At 45.8% G+C, this 27057-nt stretch overlaps 1 protein-coding gene across 8 annotated transcripts in view; it reads left to right on the forward strand.

Annotated features, from left to right (window-relative positions):
- Nucleotides 1-27057, forward strand: part of MAD1L1 (mitotic arrest deficient 1 like 1) — a 349235-nt gene that overhangs the window by 223338 nt on the left and 98840 nt on the right. For all 8 annotated transcript variants that reach the window (XR_010466404.1, XM_065031475.1, XM_065031473.1 and 5 more), the window contains one exon: nt 1070-1277. Coding sequence is in view for 7 of the 8 variants with exons in the window: in XM_065031475.1 (XP_064887547.1) it covers nt 1070-1277 (208 nt within the window). In the remaining variant the exon portion in view is untranslated. The remainder of the gene's footprint in view (nt 1-1069; nt 1278-27057) is intronic.

A 27057-nucleotide genomic window follows, 5' to 3' on the forward strand; every position in this document is an offset into this window, starting at 1 on the left:
TTTCGGCACCTCACTCCTTGCCGTGGGCAGAGATACTTTACAGCGTGCGGATGGAGTATTTTCAATAAAAGATGTTTGGAAATGGGATCTTCTGGGGTCTCATACCAGCACTGACCAACAATTCAGGATGAAGTTGCTCACTCTCTGCTCTGGTTTGCATGAAAAAAACCCCACATAAAGTTCCCGCACATCTTTAATGAAAATGAAATGATAAAATTGGGATAATACGTACCTCATGCTGCTCTTGAGGGTTAATTAATGTTTACAAAATCACTTTAGGTCCTGAGATTTAATTGAAGGAGAAATATTACCATATAAAAGCCTTTTTTTCTGCAGGCAGTGCTGTGGGTTCAGCTGGGCAGAGTGCCGTGGAAGCCAGCATTAGCACATGCTTTACTGCTTTTATGGTTGCGAGGCTTCCTGGAGTTTATATGAAAATGGTCTCTCTGAAATCACAAACCTAACATCAGTGTTTTCCTCTCACTTTGAAAGAATATCAATTTGCTATCTTAGGATTTGACCATTTAAACTGATATAAATACAACTCACCTCTGAGGGAAACGTATAAAATGAAATACCTGTTCACTTGCTTGGGACGAGCAGGTACAACTTGCAGATGACTCCAGCACTGGAGTCATGTGGATGTTGCTGGCTCCTATGAGTAATAAATTAGGAGAGTACTGAGTGTCCTGCTGTAGTTTAAGGGTGTATCTGTGTGTTCGTTATAATCTCCTGCTATCAAGAGATTTAAAATACAGCTATAAAACTTCATTGCTGGAGTTAAATTGAACTGCGGAGCTGTCAGCCAGGGAGTGAGCTCTCTTGAGTGGGTCTTTTTTTGTAGGTTTGGTGTTTTGTTTTGGTTTTTTGCTTAAGGAGCGAGTAGCAAGAGAAGGAGAAGCAATACTGGGTTTGGTTGACTTCAAGTATTGGAAGAAAACGTCTTCACTGCCTTCACGTGTCCCTTTTTCTGCCGTAACATTTTCATCTTCACGCAAAGAGTGGCACAGGTTGGGTGGACTTGGAGGTTCAGTCGGTTACTCAATCTGCCTCTGTTTCTGCCGCGCAGGGCGACTACGACCCCAGCAGAACCAAAGTTCTCCACTTGAGCATGAACCCAGCGAGCTTGGCCAAGCAGCAGCGCAAGGAGGAGCAGCAGCAGCTCCAGGAGGAGTGCGAGCGGCTGAGGGAGCTGGTGAGGGTGCTCGAAGGAGGCGGCGCCATCCCTGGCAATTTGGAAGGAGTTGGGGGTTTTCAGTCACCACAAGAAGTCGCAGGTAGGCTGCTGGCGTCCGGTCCTGAAGATGCACTTGGTCATCCGCGCTGCCAGGGGAACCGACGGCAGAAGCAGATGGGGATGGTGCAGAGAGTGTGCTTGATGGGTTGATGCAAGAGAGTGAATGTGTGGTGGCAACCCTGAGGCAGTTTGGTACAGAGGGTGAGTGGTAAGGACGAATAATAATAATTCATATCATTTGTTCATGATAAATGAAATACCAATACAGCAGCCTTCATAGGCTGGTGCTGCCGGTGGAGTAAAAGGAAATATTTCCTTCCTTTCAGGGCTGGTTTAGCCCTTGAGGTAGTACAGACAGCAGGAAATAACTTTCATAGCTGCAGGGAAGCAAGTGGTTGAAATCTTTTCAGACCTGGCTTAAAACAAATTAATATTGTTTATCAGTGTATATGTGCCCCATTAATCACAGCTACATTCAATACTCCATGAAAATAGAGTACATCTTTCACCGAGCTAAATACATTTCACAGAATCTGTCGCTCTCCTCCAGTACAGTCTGTCTTCCCTTCACGTACCTGAATGAGACTTTTTAGTGCAATAACCCCAAAGCCAACACCTCCAGACATATTCTCAGGCTTTGTAAATCAAGGTAAGGATATCAATAAAACGTGACCCATCACCTACAGCACTCTGAGGGGATCAGGCGGAGCCGAGCCCGTGCTGCAGAACCCGGGAGATCTCACCGCTGTAACTCTCTCACGTGTGCTTTGCCCTCTACACATTTCTGTTAGAGAAGAGAAGAATAAAAGCGAGCTGTAGGTCCGCGTGGAGCTAACCTGTGGTGATCCCGCAGCACGTCCGTGGTCGGTGTCCGGAGGTCAGGAAGGCGGCAGAGCTTCCCTCGGAGGCTGCGTGTGCTGGAGACTTGAGACTCGCAAAATGGCAGAGCCCCGGTTTAAAGAAAACAACACAAGAAGAAAAAGCTTTCACTGTGATGACTCCAAAGCTCTCTGGAAGTAGCTTCTTGTTTTCCCATTCATCAAACAACAGTACTTTATTACTGCTAACAACGTGCTTGTTCCAGCATCTCATACTGGATTATGGTGCTATATAGCCTTAAAAATATGATGGTGAGAAGTGTAGATGGAGTGGTTTATAAAGTGAAGAGCTGCCTGGATGTTAGAGGTACAACGACAGTTTGTCACTGTTGTTAGTGGATGCTCTAACAAACTTATAAGCATGAAACACTTCCCGAATGTTGAAGGCGTGCTGTCTTTGCCCGTAGGAGCTTCCTGTGAGACTCGGCCAGTTCTTGGGCGTAGTTCTTGCCTTGCAATTTGAATTTGAAATGCACTGGTTTTTAAGTCGCAGCAGATGCTGCTGCCCCGTGCCCTGCTCTGTCATTATGCCCCAGCACACCTACCGCTGCGGGTCCGTGCGGGGCCGGTGCCGTGGCGCCGGGGAGCGCCGCTGGGGGCAGAGCACGGCGGGGAGGTCAGCTCGGTGTCTCTGCTGCTGCTGAACAACCCCTGGGGTGTCGCCTCCCGTAATTAGACCATTTCTTCTGCAGGAATGTGTTTCTTATGTATGCCTTCTGTGATTTGTTATTCATAATTATTATTCTGCTGCCTTTCACGCAGCTGCTTTTAGCTGTTTGTGAGGCGCTTCTGTTGTAGCATGTTACCAGGTTTGTCTTCAGCTTATAAGGGATGCATTTTTAAAGCTGCTTTCTTTTCTGCCTTTGATTCCACCAGGAAAACAAACAGCTCACTGGGTTTCAGGGTGTTTCCAGCCTCTAACAGATGTGATGCTTTTTCTCCTTTTGCCCCAGTCCCATGCTACATCATTCTGACTTCTGGTCACCAGCTCAAACGGGAGAGAGCATCAGCTGCAGAGTGTAGCAGGGTGGGAAAAACTTGGTGGTATTTGTCACAGTCACAGGGGGGCCCTTGGCATTCTCAGAGTGCCTGTAAGTGCATATGAAGTGCTTCATGTAAACAAAATGGAGAAAAGAGCTGTAAGTGAAGGATGGAGGAGCCTTGTGGTTGACTGTCTTTGAGACCAGGGCATGCATGCAGTAAGCCAGGCTATATGGAAACATCTTGACTTTCTTCTTGTCTGCATCGCTGTCACGCACGAGGAATGTTGCTATAAATAGTCCTGAACGCAGGGCCGGCAGCCGTGTGCCTTCCATTCCAGTGTGTCTGCGAGGTGTGAAATGGGGAGCGTGTGGCAGAACGTCCCTGTGCTGCTCGTCACCGTGCCGTTAGCTGCCTTGGGGAGGGAGGTTTATTCTGCAGAATAAGGGAGCAGGTTTCAGTGAGGTTTGTGGAGCTGTTTCTGTGCAAAATTAACAAGAATTAGGCTTTTTCTTGCACCCCTTTCTATCAGCTGCAATACCATCTGTCTGCTTATCCGTGTTATATGACACGTGCAAGAGGCAAATTCAGCTCTCTGAGCTTCTGAGGTGGGATGTCCCTCATGTCAGAGGTGAATGGGATGAAGGGAGACCAAGGACAGAGTAGGAAAAGTGCAGATAAAAGCCAGGAGGGCAACAAAGGTCATCTATGAGTTTGCATTTTGCCTTTTGACCAATAGAAGTAAATGTACGATTTTATTGTCCCATTTTGCCATATACCCTGAATGGCTTATTGGCAGAAGTGAGGGATTTGGGTGGCCCGTAGCCAGTCAGGTTTGCTGTGTTCAGCAAACTTACGTGATCTGCAACAATTCCGCTTGAGGTTCAAAGAATTATAATTACACCAACAAAAAAAAGTCATTAAGGGCAATGATGTTGATGATTTTGGTAATAATGTATTGGCCATTATTAAATTCATTCATTGGACTGGAGTGCACCACGTTTTTCTGATCGTAGTTCCGACTCCTGGATAGGTAATAAGGAAATTATTACTGTGGACATTAAAGCTCATTAAATGTGACTCTATTAAAAATCAAGGTTGTACTGGACTTTAAATCTCTTTGAGCATAACCGCTGGAGGCTGCAGCACAGCCTGGCAACTTGCCACGTAGTTCAGTGGTCCTTTCCTCTCATTTATGCTGTAATAGTCTCTATTAAAATGAGTACCAGCGCTGTTGCAGAGGAGCGATTTGAACAGTGTGAGCTATAGCAACACACCGTCCTTTCTCAAAGTATAAATCTACATGCGGGGTTGCGCGGTATTGATGGGGTGGATCCACCGCAGCTGCGTTACGAGAACGGGGTTTAAGTTCCTGGGTGTTCTGCGTCTCTGCCCAGGTCTGGGTTGTGTAAGAGGAGGGCGCACCAAGGTCAGACGAGGCGAGAGGCTGCGGGTCCTCCCGCCTCTGCCACAGCGATGTGGTTGGAGCAGTTTGCAGAGGTGGCGGGGGCATCACTGCCCAGGCGTGCAATCTCTTCCCATTCTCCATTCCTCCTTCCCATTCTCTTCCCACCTTTCCCCCCCACACACACCTTTTTGTATTTCAAGCTGCCTCTTCTGCTCTTTTTTCTTCCAGCTCCATAGCTCTTCCTCTTCTTCCCGTTTCTCTCCAGGCCTGTCTGTTTAGATCTTCCTTTTTTGTCTTGGCTGGTCCTGGTGGATCTCTTCATTTTTTCTGGTACTGCTAGAGATGGAGTTTAGAATCGTAGATTAGTTTGGGTTGGAAGGGACCTTCGAAGGTCATCCAGTCCAACCCCCTGTAATGAGCAGGCTTAGTTTCAAGCAGATAGGTAGGTGGCAGGTAATAGGGAGCTGACAGAAGTAATAACTTGTGTATTGTAGCAAAGCATAGGTAGAAATGAGAACATTTCGGGTGCTGATTATTTCCATTTGTGTTCTTATCTTAAAAGGTGATGTGTTCGAAGGTAGGAATGGGATGACCCGTGGAAGCTGGGTCCTGGCTAAAGAATGCAGTTATGCGAATTTTCCATGATTTCTCATGATTTATTGCTGTTCCGTAGGTACAATGGAGTGTTCTCTTCTTTCATGCAGTCTCTCTCTGTGAGAAAGAGGAAATGTGCTTTTAATATTCTTTCTGTTGAGAGACAGGCTGGCACCCCTACCAGGAAAGAGGATGGGGAAATCAACTCTGATTTCAGCCATCTGTGGAGAATTTTGGAAGTGAACCGTTTTCCTGAACATAATCCCACCAAAAAGGAAAGCTGCTCGTCCGTCTCAGTGATTTCAGTGTGCTTTTTCTCATGTTACGGAAAAGCGGGGTCCTGGATGAAGAACTGGGGAATCTCACTCTGAAGCAGGTGTTCGACCCTAACAAAAGATGCTACATCTGGTGTCCAGCTGAGTCTGTCTCCAGCATCTCTGCCATGTCAGGGCCTTGTAAAAACCTAATTAATTAGAATTAAATTGGGTAATGAATTAGTATTAAAATAAACTAATCTTATTGAAGTGACAAGCCAGAGATGGTAAAATTTGTCAGTGTCCCAGCATGCCTGTGATTCTGATGAATGTGTTTCTGAGTACAGAAGGTGACAAAAAAGGAGCAGATGGAATTTAAAAGTTGCCGTTCTCCATCCGCAGTTGGCTGAGCTGTTGTTGCTTGGAAGACTTGTGCTTCCTACCATCTGTGTGTAGGAAATCCACACGCGGCGAGGGCTGCACGTGCCCACGAACCGCGTCCACCTGCCGAAGGATTCTGCTGTGACCTTCGTTGCCGGTGGGGGCGCGTGTGCCAGCGCAGGCTCCGTATCTCCCCTGGTGCTGCGGCTCCCGGCGTCTCGCTGGTCAGACCGAGCTGGACCAGGTGGGTGCATAAAATGCAGCTCTTTTTGGATCACGTAATGCCTCTCCCTAAAGCAAGGAAGGATTCATTAGGAGGCACTTCTCTCATTATGTTTAACATGCCAGTTACCCTTCATTTTGTACTGAGGGCTTTGCCTTTCTGAAGTGAAGGTCCAGGGCATTCGCTGTCCTCCAGTGTTAAGGGACTTTGGGTAAGATCAGGATGTTAACCTGTATTTCAGTGAATGTAATTGCTTTCTGCGTATCCCAATTTCTTCTGAAGCTCATAAAGAGCTTGTCTCTGCCTCTGGTGTTTTGCTGCGTGCTGATGAAGTTTTGTCCTCTTTCACTCCAGAGGTGGCCACACATTCTTGATGGGGGAAGAAATCATTCCCTACTAGTACCTGCATCAGACGTGTTGCATAGCTTTAATGTGCACAACACAAACGATCTGGAAAGTAGCACACAGGGTGAGTGTTAGGAGCTGCAGTCCTTGGGAGCTGCTCTATCTGACCGCTCGGAGCCGTCCTGGCCGTGCTGACCCTGCAGCTCGGGAGCGGAACGTCCTTGGGGCAGTCCCCTCACCTCTCAGCTAGTTATTATCATCATTGTTTTTATGGTGCTAGTTTCTCTACTGCAAGTCATTTGGACTGGTCTGGGACCTGAATAGTATATTAAGACTGGGAATAAGCTGGTAGTTTAAATAGAGCTTACTTTGATTTCCTTTCTTATCATCCATATCCCTTTGTCCCAGCCCAGCATTATAGGTAATGAGGTGGGGCTGCTAAATATACCTGTTTTCCTAAAAGACTGTAGCCAAGTCGGGACCTCCTGTAGTTCAGTATTGACAGTGTTACAATAGTCGATGGGCAGAGTTCATAAAACCCCTTTACATTACACTGGTGTCCATAGATTTGGGCAGTCTAGCGACAAGGGAAAAATACCTTGAAGCCTTTGTGTGTCCTGATTCAGCAACAGCTTGGCCTTTGATGGTGAATGCTCTGCACTACTGAAGTCAGCACAGGCACCTATAAAGAACCAGGATCCCTGGCTTGAATGAAAGTATAGGACCTCAAGAGAGCTGAAAGAAATATTCCTAGGTTAAAAAAAAAGTTGCTTTTATCACATATAGCATTTGTCATCCAGATAGATTCCCAAGTTTTTTTGGAGATAACACAGAAATGAAGTCACGGCAGCACTGAATATATTGAACACAGCGTGTCCTGCGTGTGGCAGCGTGCCATGAGTCTGTTCAGCGGCCAGAGACCTGCCCCGAGCACGACTCCGTCTCTGCGCTGCGCACGGCGGGGACGCGAGCTGGCGACAGGGGTTGCTGACCGGGCAGAGCCCCCAGGATGCCTGGAGCCTCTTGCAAAACTGTGATGGGAGGTGCCAGCCAGAGCTTGCTGGGACTTCAGCCTCCAGCTGCCGTCCAGGGAGCCAGAGGTTTGTAATAAATCTTGTAACAGAGTTTTCTTGTAGCTGTTGAATGTGTAAAAGTTGCTGTCAGTCAGAGGTTACTACCCAGGCTGTACTTCGCCTTCACAACGAGCAGAAGAGCTGTAGCTTTTCTTCGTGGCCCCTCTTTTCCAGCTGCTTCACGTGTTTCTGGAGGCCTCAGTTTTTCTGCTTTTGTAAGAGGCAGCTGAGAACCTGCACAACACGTCTCTGCAGCTCCAGTGATTCCTACGAGGGTTTGGTTTGGTTTCAAAGCCTCTCCTACCGTCTTGCTCCGCACTGTGTAGAACGGGGGTGTCCAACTCCTTTTCACCAGGGGCCACATCAGCCTCACGGTTGTCTTCAAAGAGCCGAATGTAATTTTAGGACTGTACAAATACAACTACTCCTAAAATTACATTCGGCCCTTTGAAGGCAACCGCGAGGCTGATGCGGCCCCTGGTGAAAAGGAGTTTGATGCCCCTGGTGTAGAAGTTGATTACAAAATATTTGGTAGAAGCAGAAGGCTTGCTCCAGAGAAAATAGAGCTGCTTTACCAAGAAAGAAATACTACAAGTTGGGATGGAGAAGGAAATGGAAAAGAAAATAAAAATATGTATGTGATGAGGGGGGCCGAATTGAAACAGTGAACTGTGAGATTATCTACAATGATTTCTGTGGTAATATGAGGAAAGAGGCTCCTAAGGGAAGGGTCTCTGGGCTTATCCTGCCTCCAGTCTGGGTGTAATGGAAACGAGCAGCACTGCAAGGAAATACCACTGGGGAGAAGGTTGCTATTTCCTAGGCTTGTTTTCCTTATTCAGTACTGACGCAGTAAAGTTGTGATGTTAACCTGAGGAGGAAGAGGTCACCCTTACCAAGGTAGATGGCGCTAGAGGTAGCTGATGTCTAGGTGAGAAGGTTAGAGGTAGCTTCTGGGACCAGATAAGTCCAGAGCAAATGTGTGGAGAATCCTGGGCTGACAAGGAGTCATCTCCTGCCTTACTCAACCTGTGCTTTAGAGGAGACTCAGTCTTTTTAAGCTTCCTGACTTTGGTTTCTAGTTCTCAGTGCATCAGTAGCTGAGTGAAACATGAAGTGACCATGAGGATGCATTGTTCTCACTACCAGTCACGTCCCTTCGAGTCCCCGAAGCAGCTGTGCTCCTCCACCTGTAACGAGGGCAGCGCAGAGCCTTTGCAAGGAGAGAAGTCAATGGACCTGAAACCTTCCTTCTTCTGTGTTTTAACCCCTTCCCACCTTCCAAATCCCTATAAAACACCTTCAAATTTGTATTGCAGATAGCGCCTTTCGTGGCTGTAATTGTTCTGCATCCCTCTGGTTCTTCTGTATCCCTCTGTGCTGATGGTTTCATTATCAGCCAGAGACAAACCAACGGGCTGTTGAGCTTTATGAGACTGGGTAAAGTTTGGCAGTTGCATTTTCCTGCTTGGGTATTTGAGGCACATTCTCATTATGTGGTTGCTGCCTTCTTGGTGGCTGTGTAGCGTCAGGATGCTCCCGCTAGACCTCTCCAGTCCAGCATTTCTCCTGAAGGGAACGAGATACAACATTATAATACCTGCAGCTGCCCTGTGGGTCCTATGGGGCTGTGATACGAGCTGCCTCTTAGTGCAGTTTGCATCACAGAGCAGCTTTTGATCAGCATTGATGTGCCATAAGGCCTCTGGATGCACAGCATCAAAAATGCTCTTTCATTCATCAGCAGGACTGAGAAGAAAAGCTTGTGCTGGTGTCTCAGGCTCAGGCCGACACCGTTTCCCTGGCATGAGAAGAACCAGCGCGGCAGAACCTCGGATCTCTGCTTGGCGTCTTGTCGATGTGTTGTTCCTCCTGGAAATTAAAGCTGGACGCCTTTATGGACAGTAAAGAGTAGTGGGAGTCGAGCAGAGGAGCTTTGAGGTTACCGGCAATGTCTCGAAAAGCCTCGTGCTGGCCAGGTGAATGTCCTCCCCGTGCTTGGGGATGTTTATGAGGTTCCGGAGGGATGACAGGAATGGGAAAATACTGCACTTATTTACCCTTTTCCTCTCAATACTCTCCAAGATGGTGGGATTGTTGTTACGGCAGGTTCATAATGGGAAAAAAATGACTGCATTTGCTGGTTTCCTCTGGAGTCCTCATTTCAATTTCCAGGTAAGTATACGTGGCCGGGAGCTGAAATCCGAGTGTCTTCACAGAATAAACAGGGTCTCCTTAACACTGAATCCTAAATGAGGTGCAGTGAATGTGTAGAGACTGAGAAATAAAACATGTCGTCGTTGCACATTTTAAAGGGGGAACACACAACTAAAACCCATGTGGGCTGTATTTCAGGTTTCCCTGCCTGTCTCTGTGCGAAGCTGTTTTTCCTGGGAAATACTGTTTTCCAGTTATGTTCCAAATTTTTCTGTTAGCGTACTCTGATGATTTAGAGGCTGTAAATGAAGTAAAGTAAGGCTGTTTCAATATTCTAGAGCAGCGACTGTATTTAAGAAGTTTGTATTTGATGAGTAAGTTGATGACATTGCATTATGTGAATTTGATGTGCAAACTTGTCACCAAAGTGTAAACATCGTGACAGCAGGACCAGCAATTCCCAGCCTAATCAAGTAAGCCGAGTAACACATTCTTTGAGCTATAGAGTAATAGAAACTGATTTACATATTAAAATGAGAGGAGCTACACAGATCCAACAATTAAGTTGATATTTTAATTGCATAAAAGTCAGGAGATTCAAAGTTATGTTTCCTACATCAGTTCATTTGTCACCCACATGTATTTGTAGTATTTTCAATGACTTTATTTGGTATGAAACTAGCGTGGATTAAAATGCATGAAATGTTAGCCATGGAAGAAAAGAGAGCTTTGGGTTTTCTGGGTTAGAAAGCAGACTGGGAGAACTGAGAACCTCTCGGTCTGTTTAAAAACAGTGCAAACAAATTCCAGGTAATTTCTTCCTTAATATTCCAGCAGATGCGTCGGGAGGGACAGGAACTGTGTGCAAACGCAATGGAAACATTCCCCATTGACCCCAATAGACCTTGAATTATATCCTTAACGTCTTGTTTTCTTTTTAATGAATACGCTTTATTTAATTGCAAATTCACGCAAATGCACTCGTACCACTAAGAATGACATCAATATATGGATTCCGTCCTTGGTGTTTATGCCGGTTTCACAGCACTGATCTTGCATTCAGATAAGCACGCACATATACAGCTACTCTTATCTCCCCATGCGATGTTCTGATATATGAATACTTGTTCCCCGCGCTCACAAAAAGCTATTCACATGCCAGGGCTGATGAGGCTTTTATAATCCTTTTTTGAATTAGACTACAAAAAGAGCATGTTTGAAAAGGTTAACTAATGGATACACTTTTCTTCCTGATGAGGAAAAGAAAAATGGTGAAGCGCTGGAAAATGGTCAAGCAGAGTTTTGATCGGGCTTTTCTAATCAAATACATTCTAGGCGGTGAGCAAGTAGAAGCGTTAATCCATAGCGGATTTATTTGGAATGGAGAACATTTATTTGGAAAGCAATCAGCGTATAAAAGCAGACACTTGTAATTACTTTGCCATCTTAATCATGGCACTGACATCAGTAGCATGATGTGATAACATTGTGATAGCCTTAGGACTGTGGTACTGACATAAGAATGTCAATAGGGAGGGAGAGAAGCGTCTCTTCACATCTCCACACCCATCAACCCGGTTCCATAACATCCAGCTATGCTGGGCAGCTTGTGCGGTGGCTACTAATCACGCAGTATCCTAATCGACCGTAGCAAGATTTAAAGCCCAGGGGAAAGTCGTGCCTGCCCATCAGGGATTTCTGAGCATCGGGGAGCAATCCATTATTTAGACCAAACTAAAGCTACCCGGTGTGGTTGGTGTGGTCGCAGCAGCTGATTCAGCCTTCACTCGCTATTTCAGCGTTTCCACATTCTCTCCATTTCGGTGCCAGGTTATCTGGCATGAGCTCAGTTAGAGAGCAGTAAGTCAATCCAGCCTCCGTTAGGGAACAGCATATTCATTCTTACATACAACTGGCTCCAGCTCGATGAATGAAAATCAGACAGATGAAAGGCTGGTTGAAATCAGATTCACGAATTGCCTTTTCACGCTCTGGCTGCCTAAGTAGGTTTCTGTCTGTATTGAATAGAAGAGTCTTGATGCGTCCTGTTGGAGTACTGTAGCATAGTGGGTTATTGGGTAGGTATGCAACTCTGTAAAGTCACCTTCTGCGATGATCAGATACCATCCCAGGTGTGGAGCTGAGGCATTTAAGTTGAATAGATCAGAGACTTCTGTAAGGAAGGGCCGGAGGCAGCGGCAGCATCCACCTTCGCTAGAGACTGAGGATGTGTCATCAGAAATCTCACCGCTAGCGGCATCAAAGGCGACGCGCAGATCTGAAGGATTCAGCAAAGGCTTTCTGAATAGGCTGATAATGACGACGGCGTGTGATTCCCCTTTCAGACTGCCATATTGCGGCGACTTCCCTGAAACGAGGCAGAATTTAGGTGAGGCAAAGTTTCCGTCCTGAGTTAGAAGTGGTGATGTTATATCTGCATAACAGATGCAGGCTAAGGGCATTTTCATCATCAGCCACTGTTGGAAGTAAGTCCTGCTCAGGTTGTTTCCATGATATGTCCCATCCCAGGTACATGGGCAGCGCGCTGGTGTGTTTGCAAGCTCCCCGCAGAATGTGTTTGGACTCCCATGGTGCCACAAGGAGTAGTGGAAATTCCTCTTCACTTCCATTTCAAAGCACTTCTTTCTACTATAGGATCCTTCAGATTTTATAACCTGAAAAACCCCACGGAAAGAGGAGGGGAGCATTATGCTGTGCTTGTGTTCTGGAGTCCCTAGGAAGTTTTTTAATAATAAAACATTTTAAGCAGAATATTCCAATGTATGCAAGGTCTTCACCTGCAAGGCGATGTCCTAAACGAAATGCTTGCAGCATTTGTGAACAGATTTGAAGCTAATGGCATCTTAGTTACGCCTCGGGTAGCTCTGAATCTTGGGCTGCTAACCCCAACAGTTAGAAATAAATAAGGATAAAAAATAAGAGCTGCGTGTATCCCACTTATTGCAGCACATAAAACACTGTTGTTCTCCTCCGCCAAAGGTGGAGCGAGCCAGGCTGTTCCGTCAAACCAGGGCAAACGAGCAATTAGCAAGAGGTACAGAAATTGTGTTTAGGAAGGTATAAAGTTGCTCTGAGAGCCATTAAATGTCTCTCCTTGTTTCGCTGGTGGTTTAGAGTGGGAAGGTTTGACACTTAACAAAAGCTGACTAATTCTTTGTTGTTTCCCCGTAATGATCAGAATTCAGGGGAGGGCGAGCTGTGGCAGGCGGGAGAAGGCGCTGCCGTGAAAGCGAAGCTCTTTTTAATGAGAAAGCGCCCTGGATGATTTCCTTTCTAGCGACTGGCCGGTTTGAACGTGTCGCCAATGCTGACCGGCGGATTGCAGCCTTGTCAGCACCGGTTCTGCTTTGCTCTTCAGCCATCGAGAGGTGAAGCAGCCGCCTCCAAGCGGGACAATCTGCGGTGGGGGAATTATCGCTGCAGCCAGCCGTGCTGTGAAGCCTCTGCCTTGAACGCCAGCACTTGTGGCAGCGGGCATAATGATGATCATGTTTTTCCACTTCTGTAGCACCCTCTGTCCAAAGGTCTCAGAGTGTGCCAGAGATACTAATTAAGACTCGCGGCACCCACGGGAGGTGGGCATGAGCCTCCGCGCCGGCTTTTCCTGCTTGCAGAGCCTAAAGAGATTGTGGCGCTAATCTTGGGGCAGCAATGCCTTCTGTCAGGCAGCTCGCGGTGTCCTGTTGCTGGTTTAAATCAGCGCTGTATTGGAGGGGCAGGCTGACTCGCGTTAACCCGCTGGAGGATAAAGCAGGGGGCGATCCCCGTGCTGCTCGGTGGGTTCGTGGGGGCAGCAGCGGAGGCCGGGCATGCCGAGCTGTTTCAGAGGGTTTTTTACGCTGCTTTGTGCCAATCTTGGAGTAGGTTTTGTAACTTGAGTCCTTAATGTGTGGCCTTCTGAGGAAACTGAACTCTTCAGATCAGACTGCAAATATTCAGCGCAGTGCTCTGCACACACACACACAAATATAGTCAGGACTTAAGTCCCTGGCAGACGTGTCTCCTGATCAGACTTTTTGCATGTGAAATCATCGCTCCTTTTCTCAAAGCAGTGAGTCGATGTGCCCGTGTGAGCCTCGCACCAGCAACGCTGGAGACAGGGCCTGAAAGTGCCTGCGAATGATATAACACGGCTTCCCCCCGGCTAAATCCATGTTCCGTAGCGATGTCTAGGATTCTGGATACTTCCTTTGGTCCAAAGGGCTTTTATTTTGCACAGCTTCATTTCATTTGCTATAACTCAACCTTTCTCATAGAAGACTAACAGGAAATCTTTTCTATAATCTGTGCATTTCCATAGTCTGCAGGAAATGGATGAATAACATTGTGAGGAGCATCGGGAAGGGATGAACACGTGAGAATGGGAGAGGTCTGACCACAAATCCCAGCACTCTCCCTCAGGGATCCAGAAGGGTGTTCCATGAAGGTCCATTTGACGTGCCCTTCAGCAGTGAAACTCTTCCTTCCCCCGAGTGCAGGGGTAAAATACAACCTGCCAGTTAAGATCAAAGATACACCTCCCATCCGCCATCTCTAAGAGGAAAAATACTGCTGTCAAGTATCATTATATGGCGTGTAAGTGTATTTGAAGCTATTAAAGACAGTTATCCTCAGAGATTTATACATAACGGATTGAAGTGGGGGAGGGTGGGGGAATAAACCCTTGCTGTGTTTAATTATTGCTGGGTGCTGCATGCACTTTTCTCCATTATTTACTTAATCTTAAATGCCAGATGCTAAAGGGCACCAGCATCAATTAACTGCTTAATTAGACTTGCAAAGAAATCATGTAATTTAGTTATAGGCAAATAAAAAAAACCCCACAACGCACGGAACAGAAGCTGAGGGCTCTCTCTGCAATCATTTTTAAAGCTCCCGACGTACATTATTTGCTCTCTCTGCTCGCTGGAAGCTCTTTGGAGCACTCTGTGTGCCGCTTGCCCTGTAGGGAGGCAAGGGGCTGGATGCAGCATCACTTGTTCGTCACCATTCTGAGTATATTTAGCCACAGCTTGATTGGTTGCTCTCCAATTTCTTTTAATAGAGGTGCCTTTGAGGACCTGTGTGGTGTCCCATCCCAATGAGAACATGGTCTTCCCCCTTTCTTGGTGATCTTCATCCCCCTTGGTGAAACGCTGTCCTCAGGTTCTGCTGGGAAGGCTTTCGTGCTGAAGGCATTCTTGTCTTTAGCAAAGCATTTCAGTATTTTAGTATGCAGCCAACAAAGCACCCTGTCTTTAGCAAAAAGAGCCCTGTTTCCCTCACTACAAAATAATAGCAAGCAAGATGCTTTTATTCCATTAGTTCCCACTCCTATGAATAAGAGTGTTCGCAGGAGTGGAGCGCATTCATTTTATTTCATCAAGGCCTACAACTCTGTGTGAATCTTTATCTTGCAAATTGCCTTTACAGAGCAATAATCAATGCCTTGTGCTTGTCTGTACGCAAAGTTTTTCTCTCCTGTGTAGGCGCTGCTGCCTGCCTGGCTCTGTTACCACTATTCCCACATTGGTATGAGCAACACTGTCATTTCAGTGCCTTTGCAGCATCCCGTGTTTTACAACTTTTGGTTATTTCTCAGTACCAAGGTGCTGGAAGCTGCTGTTGTATATTTTTCTCTCTCAGATGTCCTCAAACCTTTCTGCAAACAAGGCGTTGGGTTTCTCAGAGCTTTGTTCTCCCTCGGTGCCCGCGCTGTCTCAACACTGCTCTTTTCCTCTCCGAAAATACGACCCAGCCCTCGCAGAGTTCCTTATTTCTTCAAAGCACTGTATAAACATTATCTAATTAAGTATATATAACATGCCCTACAGTATGTTAAAGGAAAGCTGCAGCACAGCATTGAAGTTTCCAGTCACTTGATCCAGTGTAAAATCTGATTGAATCCCTAATTATTTTTCATAATGCTGTGCCTAATGACACGTATGGAGGCAGGGAGACCAGGGTTGCAGCGGGGGGTGCTGGGTGCTGCCGCCAGCCCGGGCGGGCAGGTAAGTCCTGTGTCAGTTCTAGACCTGGTCTGGGTGTGCACACTAAGGTAATCAACGGGCAGGTAAGTCCTGTGTCAGTTCTAGACCTGGTCTGGATGTGCACACTAAGGTAATCAACAGGCAGGTGAGTCCTGTGTCAGTTCTAGACCTGGTCTGGGTGTGCACACTAAGGTAATCAACAGGCAGGTGAGTCCTGTGTCAGTTCTAGACCTGGTCTGGGTGTGCACACTAAGGTGATCAACAGACAGGTAAGTCCTGTGTCAGTTCTAGACCTGGTCTGGGTGTGCACACTAAGGTGATAAAACAACAACAACAACAACAACAAAGAGGAGCTGCAGCATTTGGATCTTTCCTGTTTTGATATATATAATCAGCTCTACATTTCCTGTTGAAATGTTCATTAAAATTGCAGCCCCTGTGATGATGCAGCTGCCTAATTCAAATCAATGGGGCTCCTGAAACAATTTCAGGTATTTTTAAATACTGCTGTAGAACTTCCTTGTTTACAGTGTTATGATTAAGTGACTTTTTTCCAAGTCATCTAAAGCATTAATAAAACTCTCTTTAGCTTTTCTCTAATTTTGTTTCTTCACTCTGGGTGCCTGCGAATAGTACAAACCTTCCTTTGTGGCTTTATCTTCTACTTCTTAGTACGGCATGTCTATTTATATTGATAACTAGATCAGGAGCCCAATTACACAAGTTCTTTATAACTCCTAGTAAGCTGTAATTGACTTCTTTTGTTTTGGAATCCTAATACAAATAAATACAATTAACAGAGCAGCAGAATAACCAGCACTGAGAGCACACCAGCCATGCCTTGCTTCCAGCTCACTGACTTTTGGAAGCAACTATTGATAATGTCTATCAACCAAAATACTTTGATGTTACAACTGGCGTGTGGCTGTACAGAAGCAAGATTATAATGTCTAAAGGGTCGAGATGCTTCAATAGGTCTCATGCTGAAAGGGAGGTCATTTTAGTTTTACTGGAAAGGTGATTTCAAGGTAATTTCAGCTCTTCTGCTTCAGGACGCTTCAGAGCAATGTAGAGTTCTCCTAAGTTTGTTATAATGACTCAGGGTTTATTAACTTTCCACTTTTCTAATAACTCCGGTCCTTTTTAGTGTTTCAGAAGCCTTGGCACAATTCTGATGTGTTTAAGTTGCAAACATTACAGGAAAATACCTAAATCAAAACACTGTGGGGGAGAGACTGCACGAAGGAGCAGCTGTTTGCAGTCTGGCTTCTGCGGCTGAGAAAAAGCAAACACGCTTCTATAAAAACTCGAATGCGGTAAAAGCATTTCAGGTGCCTGCGGTTTTGTGCTTCTCCTGCCTGTTAAGGTATTTCTTTAGGTTTCCTTTGCTTTCACGACCTCACCCAGCTGTAGTGACAACCCCCCCGGTGTAACGCGGTGTGGTCCCAGCGGGGTGGCAGAGGCAGGTGTGGCACAGCTGGTTCTCTCGGTCACTTCATCCCTTGCTGAGCATCATCTGAGCCAGCTGGTGCTGCTGAGCCAAGCGGCAGGGCGGCCAGATGTGGGTGAATGCAGATGTGGACGACTGCAGATGTTCTAGCACAGTGGTGTGGTTGAGGCCAGATGCTCTGCTACCAGCACCCCAGGGCTGCTGTCACCATCATAGCAGCACCACCGTTCACAAAAAGGGGATGAAATGAAGGAAACAGCACAGGTCAAAACTGGTCGATGCTGACTGGTGATTTTTATCTCTGTCATTGCTGGTTTCAGAAGTAAATGATGTTTTTGAAATGAACTCTCGTTCTTTGGTGCTGAAGAAGCAGGATGCAGCCTGTAGGACAGAGAATTGAGTGTTGTTATTTAGACATCATCCTGTGTGTCCTCTTGGTATTCGGGACTTGTGTGTCTATTGAAAGTTGGAGGGAAATGCTTTGGATGTAGACATGGGGAGGGAATGAGATGGAAGAGGACAGGAAAGACCAAAGCTTTTTCTTATTTTAATAGAGAATAGATTGAATGTGATTTGGCTATTGCACCTTAATGGGTAATCCCCACTCTGAGTCTCAGATGAAAAGAAAAAATCTATAAGGCTGGGGATAATGCAAGAGGATTTTTGCAGACTTTTCTCAGATGTAAAGTGAGCTTCTGAATAGCACAGCCTTTAATGATAACTTTCTTCAAGCACAGAGCTAATCCATTGATTTAGCCTAGTTGGGTAAATCTATTTTTTGTTGCTTGCACATCCCACGCTCAGAGACCTTTTGTTCCTGCCAGTTTTCCCTTCCCTCGCCATATATTCTTCCTAAAGCTGGGGCTGACCTGTCCCAGCAGGGCCATTCAGACCAGCAGCACGGTCTCAGTGCCATTGACCCCGGCCAGAAGAGCTCACAGCAGCAGGGAGTAAAATCTTCTCTAAACCAAGACTGAAATGAATTCTTCTCCGTGGATGTGGATCGTGGGAGACCAAGTGTCAAGGTTACCTGTATGGGCTGCTCTTTTCCTACACCAAAATACTCTCGTTGATGACTAAACGTCAGAGATCTTGGTTTCTTGACTGATCTTTCAAACAGGCGAGGTCCTGCACCAAGGCAGCGTTGGTGTCACGGTCCATTCGGTGATGGACTCGTGATGGTTCATTTAGGTTGATCTCAAAGCTCAAAGTTGAGGCAACCAAACTGCCAAGGGGTTATAATTCAATTAAACGGTGTTACTTTATTATTTTGCCTGTAAAGCAGCACGTGATAGAGAAAGTGGAGAAAAAGGGAAAGAGAAAGAAAAGGGGGAAAGAGAGTTGGTACAGTTGGTTGGCTGGTTGGATCCTGTTCTTTGGACCGACTCCTACAGTTGGGTGCAGAGCTCTCAGGAGTTAAAGAGATGGAAGAGCTCAGGCAATGCCGAGAACCAAGCGGATCTTCCAAACAAACAGGCCAGAAAGGAGACGTCGAGAGGGGGAATGCACGTTGCAATTAAAGAAAATAAAAACAGCAATATTCTGGGGTAGGCTGTTCTTCGAGGCTGCTACAGCCGCGTGTGCCGGCAGGGCTCGCTGCAATAAGCACGGCAGCCTCGCGGGATTCCCAAAGTGCTCTGCAAACTTCACAGCTGTAGGAAATACGCACTAGGATTACTTCATCCATCACTAAAATGCCTCCACAGCCAGCGTGAAATACAGTAACGGCTTAGTGCCACACAGGAGCCGTCCTCATGGCAGAAAGTGAGAAGTGACTTTTCAGCTTGAGAGCGGGGGAGGCAGAACGCGGTTCCGCGAATGGCATTTGTACGGGACGCGAGGGCTGAGCCCACAGCCCCGGGTCGTGCCCTCGTCCCCACATAAAAATGCTCTGCTGAGAAGATGCTTTGCCTCTTCTGTAATGGTCCAGGTCTATGTTTCTTATCTTTTCTACAAAATGGTATATCCACAGCAGTGTGCTCCCTGCCATAACCTTTAGTTCATTACTGATTCAGAGCGCGAGTGCCAGCTATTGAATCAGAGGGTCAGGACCAAGCTAAAGGTCGGGATTGTGTCTACATACATAAAAGCAAGCGTAACCTCTTCTTCTTCCCACAAGCACTAATACGTGGAGATGTAAAAGTTCCTATCCGTGAATTCTGCAGCTCTCACGTCAGGGTTGTGAAGCAAACACACTGGTAAGAAAAGACAGTTTCCCAGGTGGGGAGAACCACATCAAAGGGCTGACAGAGTTCAGGAGGCGGTGGGCACAGGCGTCCAGCCATTGCGATTCTCCAGGGTGGAAGGAGCTGTGTTCCTGCCAGCAAAAGCAGACAATGCCTGGGAGCGAGTTGAAAAGCCAGGCTCGCTCCCATAGCTCGCTGCTCTCCCAGATAACGCTTTTACCCCTGCCCTGCAGCCCACTGCAAAGGTCTCCTGCTGCTGTTTTTCCCAGCCCATGCTTACTTTCCACAGTCTCTATGCTTCCAGCAGCTTTTTGAGCTAACTTTGCACTTCTTTAAACTTATTTTGCCTTTTGTAGTTTGGCTTGTGTGATAGAGGACTGAACGCCTTGGAAAGACAGTCTCTTCTTCAAGACATGCATGGGCTTAGGTACCTCTGCTGCATGTTAAACTGGAGGATTTTGCCTCTGTTATTTGGGATTTCTCAGTTGTTAGAACATTTGCCTGCCTGTCATTAGCAAAGAGGCATTGGGTTGACAGGGCCGGTTCTTTCTTACCCCGTATTTACTCACCTGCAGCAGTTATGCTGAGCTTAATTTTAATTTTAATCTATCGGGTCAGCTGTGCTCCATCAGACTGTATTCTCTAAGGTTTCATTTCATTATAAATTTATTATAGAGCTAATTCTATTTTTTAAAGCCATCAAATTCAAGGCTAAGCGAAGAATCTTCCTGTTAAACAGGGCGATATCCCAGGTCTGTGCTGTGATTCAGCAGATTCTGCATTCCCAGCCCAGGCTGTCACCAGATCAGTGCTGCCGAATTAAGCACCATCCCTGGCTCGCTTTTCCTTCGCTTGTCTCTCTGTAAAATGGAGACAGCGCTAATCCCTCATTTGTGTAACTGTTTGTCCGGCACTTCAAAGATGCCAAATGCAATCAAACTGCCAAGTGTCCTTTCGCTACCGGGATTGGTGATTTACACCCAAAACGCTCATTTTCGTGCTAAAACAAGATCACCTGAAAGATATTGCGGCTGGAACTAAACCAAGGAAGGGGGGAGGAGGAAACCATCTGTTACACAACAGCAAAAATTCTTCAGGGCGTTCGCCTGGGAAGCTCTGGGTGACGAGTTTGGAATATGAAGGCTTATTTATATGGATGGAGCTAATTTTCTCTATGTTATTCATTTTTCACTTAGGGAATTACCTAATCTTACAAGAGACTCCAGGAGGAGAGATTCGTTTATTCTTTGTCTCGTTCAGCCCCAGGCAAACCCAAAGATGTTCTGCCTCTTCCACTTCTGCTCTTTTAACAGATTCTATTAATGGTGCTGAAGGATTTTCTTCTGGGCAAAAAGGGTTAATGTTTCTCGTTCCCGTTTGCCCTTCTCCTCCTCTTTTTCTGGAGAGTTCTTCTTTTGACATCTCCGGCTGTTTCTATCATCTTCTCCCCCTAATCTGCCACTATCTGAAGAATTCATTACATTTCAAATCAGAGGCCTTGCTGCATACATTAGCAGGTTTTAATAGACTTGCCGCGACTCAAAAAGGAGGAGAAAAAAAGAGAGAGAAGATTTAAAACTCTTGTCTTGCCGAAAGCAGACAGATTGACTCAAAAATGACTCAGTCAATAAAAGATGAGTTTTGAAAAGGCTTCCCTCCGCTCAAAGGGAGCTCCTATTCCAACGAATTAGGTTTTTCTAAGCCCACTGTCAGAAATTAATAATACATACAGCATGTAAAATGGATTTAGCCCTCTACAGCCTTATACAAACATATCTTTGACTTGCTAAATGTGACATGACTACCAGGATTTTCCAGCCTTTATCCCAGGAGTTTGTCATCGCTCCAGAACAGTGACCTCAGTGCAATTTTTAAGAGCATCAGATTTTCATTAAGAATACGTTTCTGCTTCCCTCACCCTTTTTCCTCACTCAAACCCCCTCTGTCAAAACATTTTATTATTATTATTATTATTATTATTATTATTATTATTATTATTATTTGTGGTCCAAATGATGCGAACAGCTCAACTCTCACGCTGTCAAGTCCCTTTACTGGACCTTTTCAGTGTCCTTCCTCCCACAGAAGAGAGATACCGAGCCCTCTGCATTGTGTTAACAGCAGGAATCCCTCGTTTGGGTCATTTGCTGCTGCATCTCCCCAGCTGGTTCTGCTGGATTGAACACACAGGTGTGGAATCAGTCACCACTCCTCATTGTTCCCCCACCAGAGTCTCTCAGCTGGTAAGAATTAGTGTGATGCCAATTTTAACCTCCTTGGGGGTCTGGCCAGATCCTTTGTTCAAACTGCCCTTGTTCTGTGTTTGAGGGGAGCTCTCAGGATCCACGGGTGGTGTTTTAATGGGTAGGTCCATACAGCCACATGTGTGCTGACTGCATTTGTCTATCTCTCATCATTTTCGTATTCTTACAAGTGTCACCGTTTCCTTCATTTCCAATTTTTAACAGATTTCCGGGAGCTCGACTCCATCCTGAAGCCTTTACTGCAGTCTCTCTCTCAAAATCTTATTCCTACTTCTCTTTTAAGAAATTATTTATTAGGAAATATTTTGGTGATTATTGCTTCCACCAGTTCTTATCCCAAGGCTTTTGGAGGAGGTGGGATGTGGATGAGAAGGATGCAGCGGATAGATACATACAGGCGCTTTTGTGATGTGCATTTCAATCTGCTGAACAGACTGATTCTGTGTTTCTGTGCTCTGAGTGTGTGGTTTGGGTGTTTCTAGAAGAATGTTCAAGAAGCGGTTGGACAGCACCCTCAGACAAACGCTGTGAATTTGGGGGTTTTCACGTGCGGGAACTGGAGTTGGACTCAATGGTCCTTGTGTGTCCCATCTCAGGACATTCTATGATTGTATGAATTACTCTTTAAGTTAACTCAGCAAAGTCACTGTGTGTCCTCACCTCCTCGTGGATCTGTCCTGTCCCCTGACTGTATTATTCTACATATTGTTTTGCTTGTCCTATTGTGTGAATGTATGGCAGCAGCATGATGTCTGGCTCTGGACTATACCTCCTATATGTATGTATATATATATATATGTATATATATCTCCTAGATGATGTGGAGAAACATTTTTAAATGTCGGTGAAGAAACAAACACACTGAAGTGCTTCATTTTGGACCATTATGTGCTGTACGGATGTTTCTTGGACTTGAAATAGGCAGAGCTCATAATTTTTTCAATATGTTTGTATGCTGTGTGATAAGACCGAGCTTAGAGTTGTTGACAATATGCGCTCAAAAAGTGCAGTGAGAGTTCGTTCTTTCCTTCCTTCCCATTATTGCAAAGAGGAAACTTGCCCAGATTGTCTTGTGCTTTTCTGGCTACAAAGTGGAGATCTCCGAACATGGGTGGTGGTGTTTAGAAGAGGCTTCCAGCAAAGTAATGAAATGTGTTTTTCACAAAGATGAAGGTAACAAACTAGTTTCTCATTAGCGAAAGTATTTAACTTCGTAAGAAATTTCTGCTTTTATCTCCAAGGGCAGACGTTGAGGTTGGTTGGTGGGGTTTGGTTTGATTTGGTTTGGTGGTGGTGGTAGATCTTTTGGGCGACTGGATCTCTTGGTCCCTCTTGCACCGGCATAGACCCTACTGACTAATTTCTGTCCAAGGGCCATGAGTAATTGCTTGAAATTAGACAGGGCTTCTGCGCTTTGCCCCACTTCACTCGTGAACTTTAGCCAAGCAAGTATTGGTGCTCGGGTCCTATTATGAGATACAACCAGGAATCATTCAGGAATCCCAGGAGAACGCTTGTCTGTCTTGCAGATGTTTGGTCTTCAGTGCTTAAAAAATATTGGAAGAATCAAATGTACAAGACCTAGAAATCACCTTGATTTTTGTGGTTGAAAGAGGTGCTGGAGTTATTCTTCCTCAGGGTCTTTTATTTCTGACATAGCAAGCTCCTTCCCGGGGTACATCTCCAGAGTTCATGTCCTGTCACGTTGTGTCAGTCAGAAGCTTTTAGTTCCTTTCTGAAGATGTGCTGCTAATGTTGGTGTAGACGTGAACAAAATAGAAGGGAACAAGCTTGACTCTTCCTTGAGTTTTGTGTTTGCTTCCAATGTCATTAATTTTTTAAATCTGCTTCATGTTTTCTTGACTGGAAAAAGGAGTTTTCCCAGTGAATATTATGTTACTTTAGCTTCCAGCTGCCGTGCTGGGACATCGCCACCCAATAATCTCCTTAGGAATAATTGCTGGTGTCTTTTCAGATCATTTTTGTGAAAGGTGACAAACTGCTCGCCACAGTGAGATGTTAATAACACAGAGATGCCCTTTGTTTGAAAGCTGGTGCAGAAATTACCCCATGCAGTTGCTGGAAAGTCAGAGCTGTAATGGTAAGAAGTGAGGAACGGATCCGTTCATTTGCATATAATTCCAGGGCTTACGTGTCATCTTTTGTGTAAACCATACAATTTCTGCCGCCGTAGGGAACGCGCGCTCGTAATAGAGCGGGACAGGAACGCAGGCCTGCTCTCAGCATGGATCAGGGTTAGAGGGATGTCATCTGCTAAAAAGGAGGGGGTAGGAAAGAAGAAAACACAATCTGCAGGAGCAACATGGAGAGAATGAGGCGTGCATGTTTAATGAATCCAAGTTGTCAGACCAGCTCAGGGGAAACACCCTGACGTCCCTTCTGAGGAGGCACCAGAAGAAGGGAGCAACCTGTCTTCTTTCACGTGTATGTTGAGCTGGATTTTCCCCACATCTGCCTCGAATCGCAGCTGAGACCTATTGTGTGTTTTCCTGTTGCTTTTGTAGTCAGAGGCTGCTCGGCTGTCTCTTTACCAGTCAGACACACGACACGAGCCCAAGATGGACATCTTTCTGTATGACACCCAGATGGAACTCCTAAAGTCTCCTGGCACTGCAGCTGAAAGTTTCCAGCATGCTCCCCATGTAGCTTTCTCAGCTTTTTTGTAAGAAGATTATTTTTTTGGAAATGAAATGTCCCAGTTATTTGTGTTGTCTCGTGGTTGAGAGTTGGAGAGGTCCATAAATACTTGGTTTACCTTTTTGCTTCCTTCTCTTTCTAGGAAGGTAAAAAGTCTCTCTGAGTAGCCAGTCAGTCCCAAAGTTGAAATTAAAAATTAGAGCCTTACTGCCCATCTTCCAAAATTTCTAATAAAATTGCATTAATATTTAATTCCCAATTATTAAATATTTAAAAATTTAAAACCGAGCTGGTTTGGAAGTTAGCACGTGATGAATAATTGAGAACTGGGAAATGAGACCCGGCGTTTGGGCTGAGCGAGATGTTACCTTTCCCGTCTCCCTGTCCAGACGTTATTTTGGTGGTTCTCCACTCTTGGGACAGTTTGTGGGCATTGCTTGGAGTCTTCAAGCCTTCATCTCTCGCTTAAGAGCATTAGGATGATGTTAAGAGAAGCAACCCGCCCTATCCATAATAATGCTACCGACTCCTGTGATGGAAACGTTTGCTCCAGAGGCTGGAATAATGTGATTGAAAGCCTGGTTATCCAGGAGATGGCTCTGTTTCCAAACATCTTTCATGCTCCAGGGAGAAGAGATTGCTCGTCTTTACGTCTGTCTCACATTCCTGCAGTTTTGTTATTTGAAAGCTCCTTTCCCCCGGTTGCTGTTCTGCTCCATGCTGAACCAGCGTTTCATTCAGCTCCAGCACGGCCGTCTTTAAAGAATTGTTTTCATAAAGCGGCCACCAGAAAATGAAGTAGAAGGTGAAAAATATGCCAATAAAAATAGGGCAGAACCTCGTGTCCTGTGAGAGGAGGTCCGGGCGCTCAGAAGAGCGCACAGAGGTGTCGGGTGTGATTTTTGAGCGGAGTAAGTGCCTTTGGGTCCTGCTGCGGGAGCACGAAGAGCAAAGAGAAGGGTCTGGGCGAGGTTTGATGAGTTGGCATCCAGAGTGCTTTCAGGCCAAGAGCAATGCATTTGCAGTGCCAACACTTCAAAACACTATTAAGGGGATAAACAGGGAATAAAAACGGATTGAATAGAAGGAGTGCACGGCGGCTTTTTAGAGCATAGTTTCCTTTGGAACAAAAGCCCGAAAACAAACTCCGCAATCTTCTCCCATTAAAAACACAAATAAGGTGGCGTGCTGCAGAGACTTGCCTTTCTGTTGCAGCGCAGTTGTGTTTTCATCCCCGCTGGCTGGTTGGAGCGCTGTGTATTTCTCCTGGCGTCCTGTGCAAGCCGCCGTCCCCCCGTGTGCTGCGGCTCCATCGGCCCGGGCCCGGCACGCCGCTGGGACCACAGCCTGACCTTCACAAAACCGCTTTACCTGGGGCACGGCGGGGCTTTGTCTTAAAAATACAGTGAGTTCTGGAGCTGGGAATGGTGTTGGAACATCTGTCAAGAAGAGAGGCGGTTCGTGGGCAGGGGGGGATTTAGTCCAACGCAGCAGCGTGGGCTTGTTCATAACCACTCTCCAAGCAGTCGGGGGGTCTGCAGGGCTTGGAGTTTGGTCTGTGTGTCCCAAGTAAGAACTAAAGGACACCTGTATGGTGCCCTGTCCCTCCTCGGTCTCCGTCTTACACCACTACATTATTCGATAAACTATTTCAGAAATGGAAGGAATCTCTTTAGGTGTTCATGAATTCTGTGTTTAGATCCATCTGCCTGCAGATGATATCTTTGTGTTGTAAGTGCAGAATTCACGGGGCAGGGGAGAGGGAGACGCGATACTGTAAGTAACGTAATCATTGAGTCCAAATAGCGTTTTCGTGAGGCAGAATTTGAGCATAGAAAGTTCCCAGCAATGGCTGTGCTCCTGGGAAACCTTGAAATCACCTCTTGCCAGTGGTGAAAAGCTCCTGTTCATAGCCTGGGTGAACATCATTAGATAATAAACTTGAAAGCTCTCTCTAATGCATGATTGAATATTGTCCACCCTGCGTTGTGCACGGCTATAACTTCTGCAAATAATCTTTACTTTGAGAAGGAACAAACAAATATTTCTGGAGCGGTTTTCCTGTGTTTGTTTTAGTAGCAGATGGTGGATGCGGTTTCAGGGATTTAAATAGCATCCAGTGTCTTGGGGTGGTGGTTAATAGTAGTGATGCGCTGGTGGAAACAAGATAATGGGCAGAGTGCAGGGGAGGTGATCAGACAGGGGATAAATTCGCCTATTAGATGCTTCTGAAGACCACCCTGTCTAATTAACAATGTGTGTTATATACGTTAATTATGTAGTCCCTAGGATTAATTCTTACATTAGACACTTGAATGGTTTCAAGCCCACTCTTATTTTTTGGAAGCAGCCTAATGGAGAAGTATCGCTGCTTTCTCTGAGAAACAATACGAGTTTTGCCCCTGTTCTTGCCGCCAGACTTCTCTGAACCGCAGACTGTGGAAAGACTCGGGGACTTTATTGTATTTCATTTTATTTTTGGTAACTCCAATCCAGGTAGACTCAGAAGCAGAAAATACCTACTTTCCTGTAAACTTAAGTGACACGGTGTGTTTGTATTTTTAAGGTGAGGCTATTTTTTGCACCTGAAGTTAACAACCAGCTCCAGCCCTGGCTGACATTGTTCTGGGAAGCGCGGTTGGTCTGTAATTGCCAAATGGAAGGGAAATGTGGCTAGAACACTTTAATCATCATTGGGGGGGTGGAGGGAGATGTCTTCCTGCTTGCTTCACAATTTATGACCGGTGTGACAATCCTGACTTCCAAATGGTTTGAGCTGTATCATACTAATTGCTGAAGTCCACCTTGGGCGATAAACAGCTCTCCTGAGGTTAATTTATGCTGCGTCTGGGGTGAATATGGCCATCCCCACCGAGTTCTGTATAGCTGCAAGCAGGCTGTTCACATCATTTCAGCCGGTGATTTTAAAGCTACCCAGGGTCTCTTTATACAACACATTGCTGAGAACAACACGGACG

This window comes from Columba livia, chromosome 15, assembly GCF_036013475.1.
Source record: "Columba livia isolate bColLiv1 breed racing homer chromosome 15, bColLiv1.pat.W.v2, whole genome shotgun sequence".
Classification (NCBI taxonomy): domain Eukaryota; kingdom Metazoa; phylum Chordata; class Aves; order Columbiformes; family Columbidae; genus Columba; species Columba livia.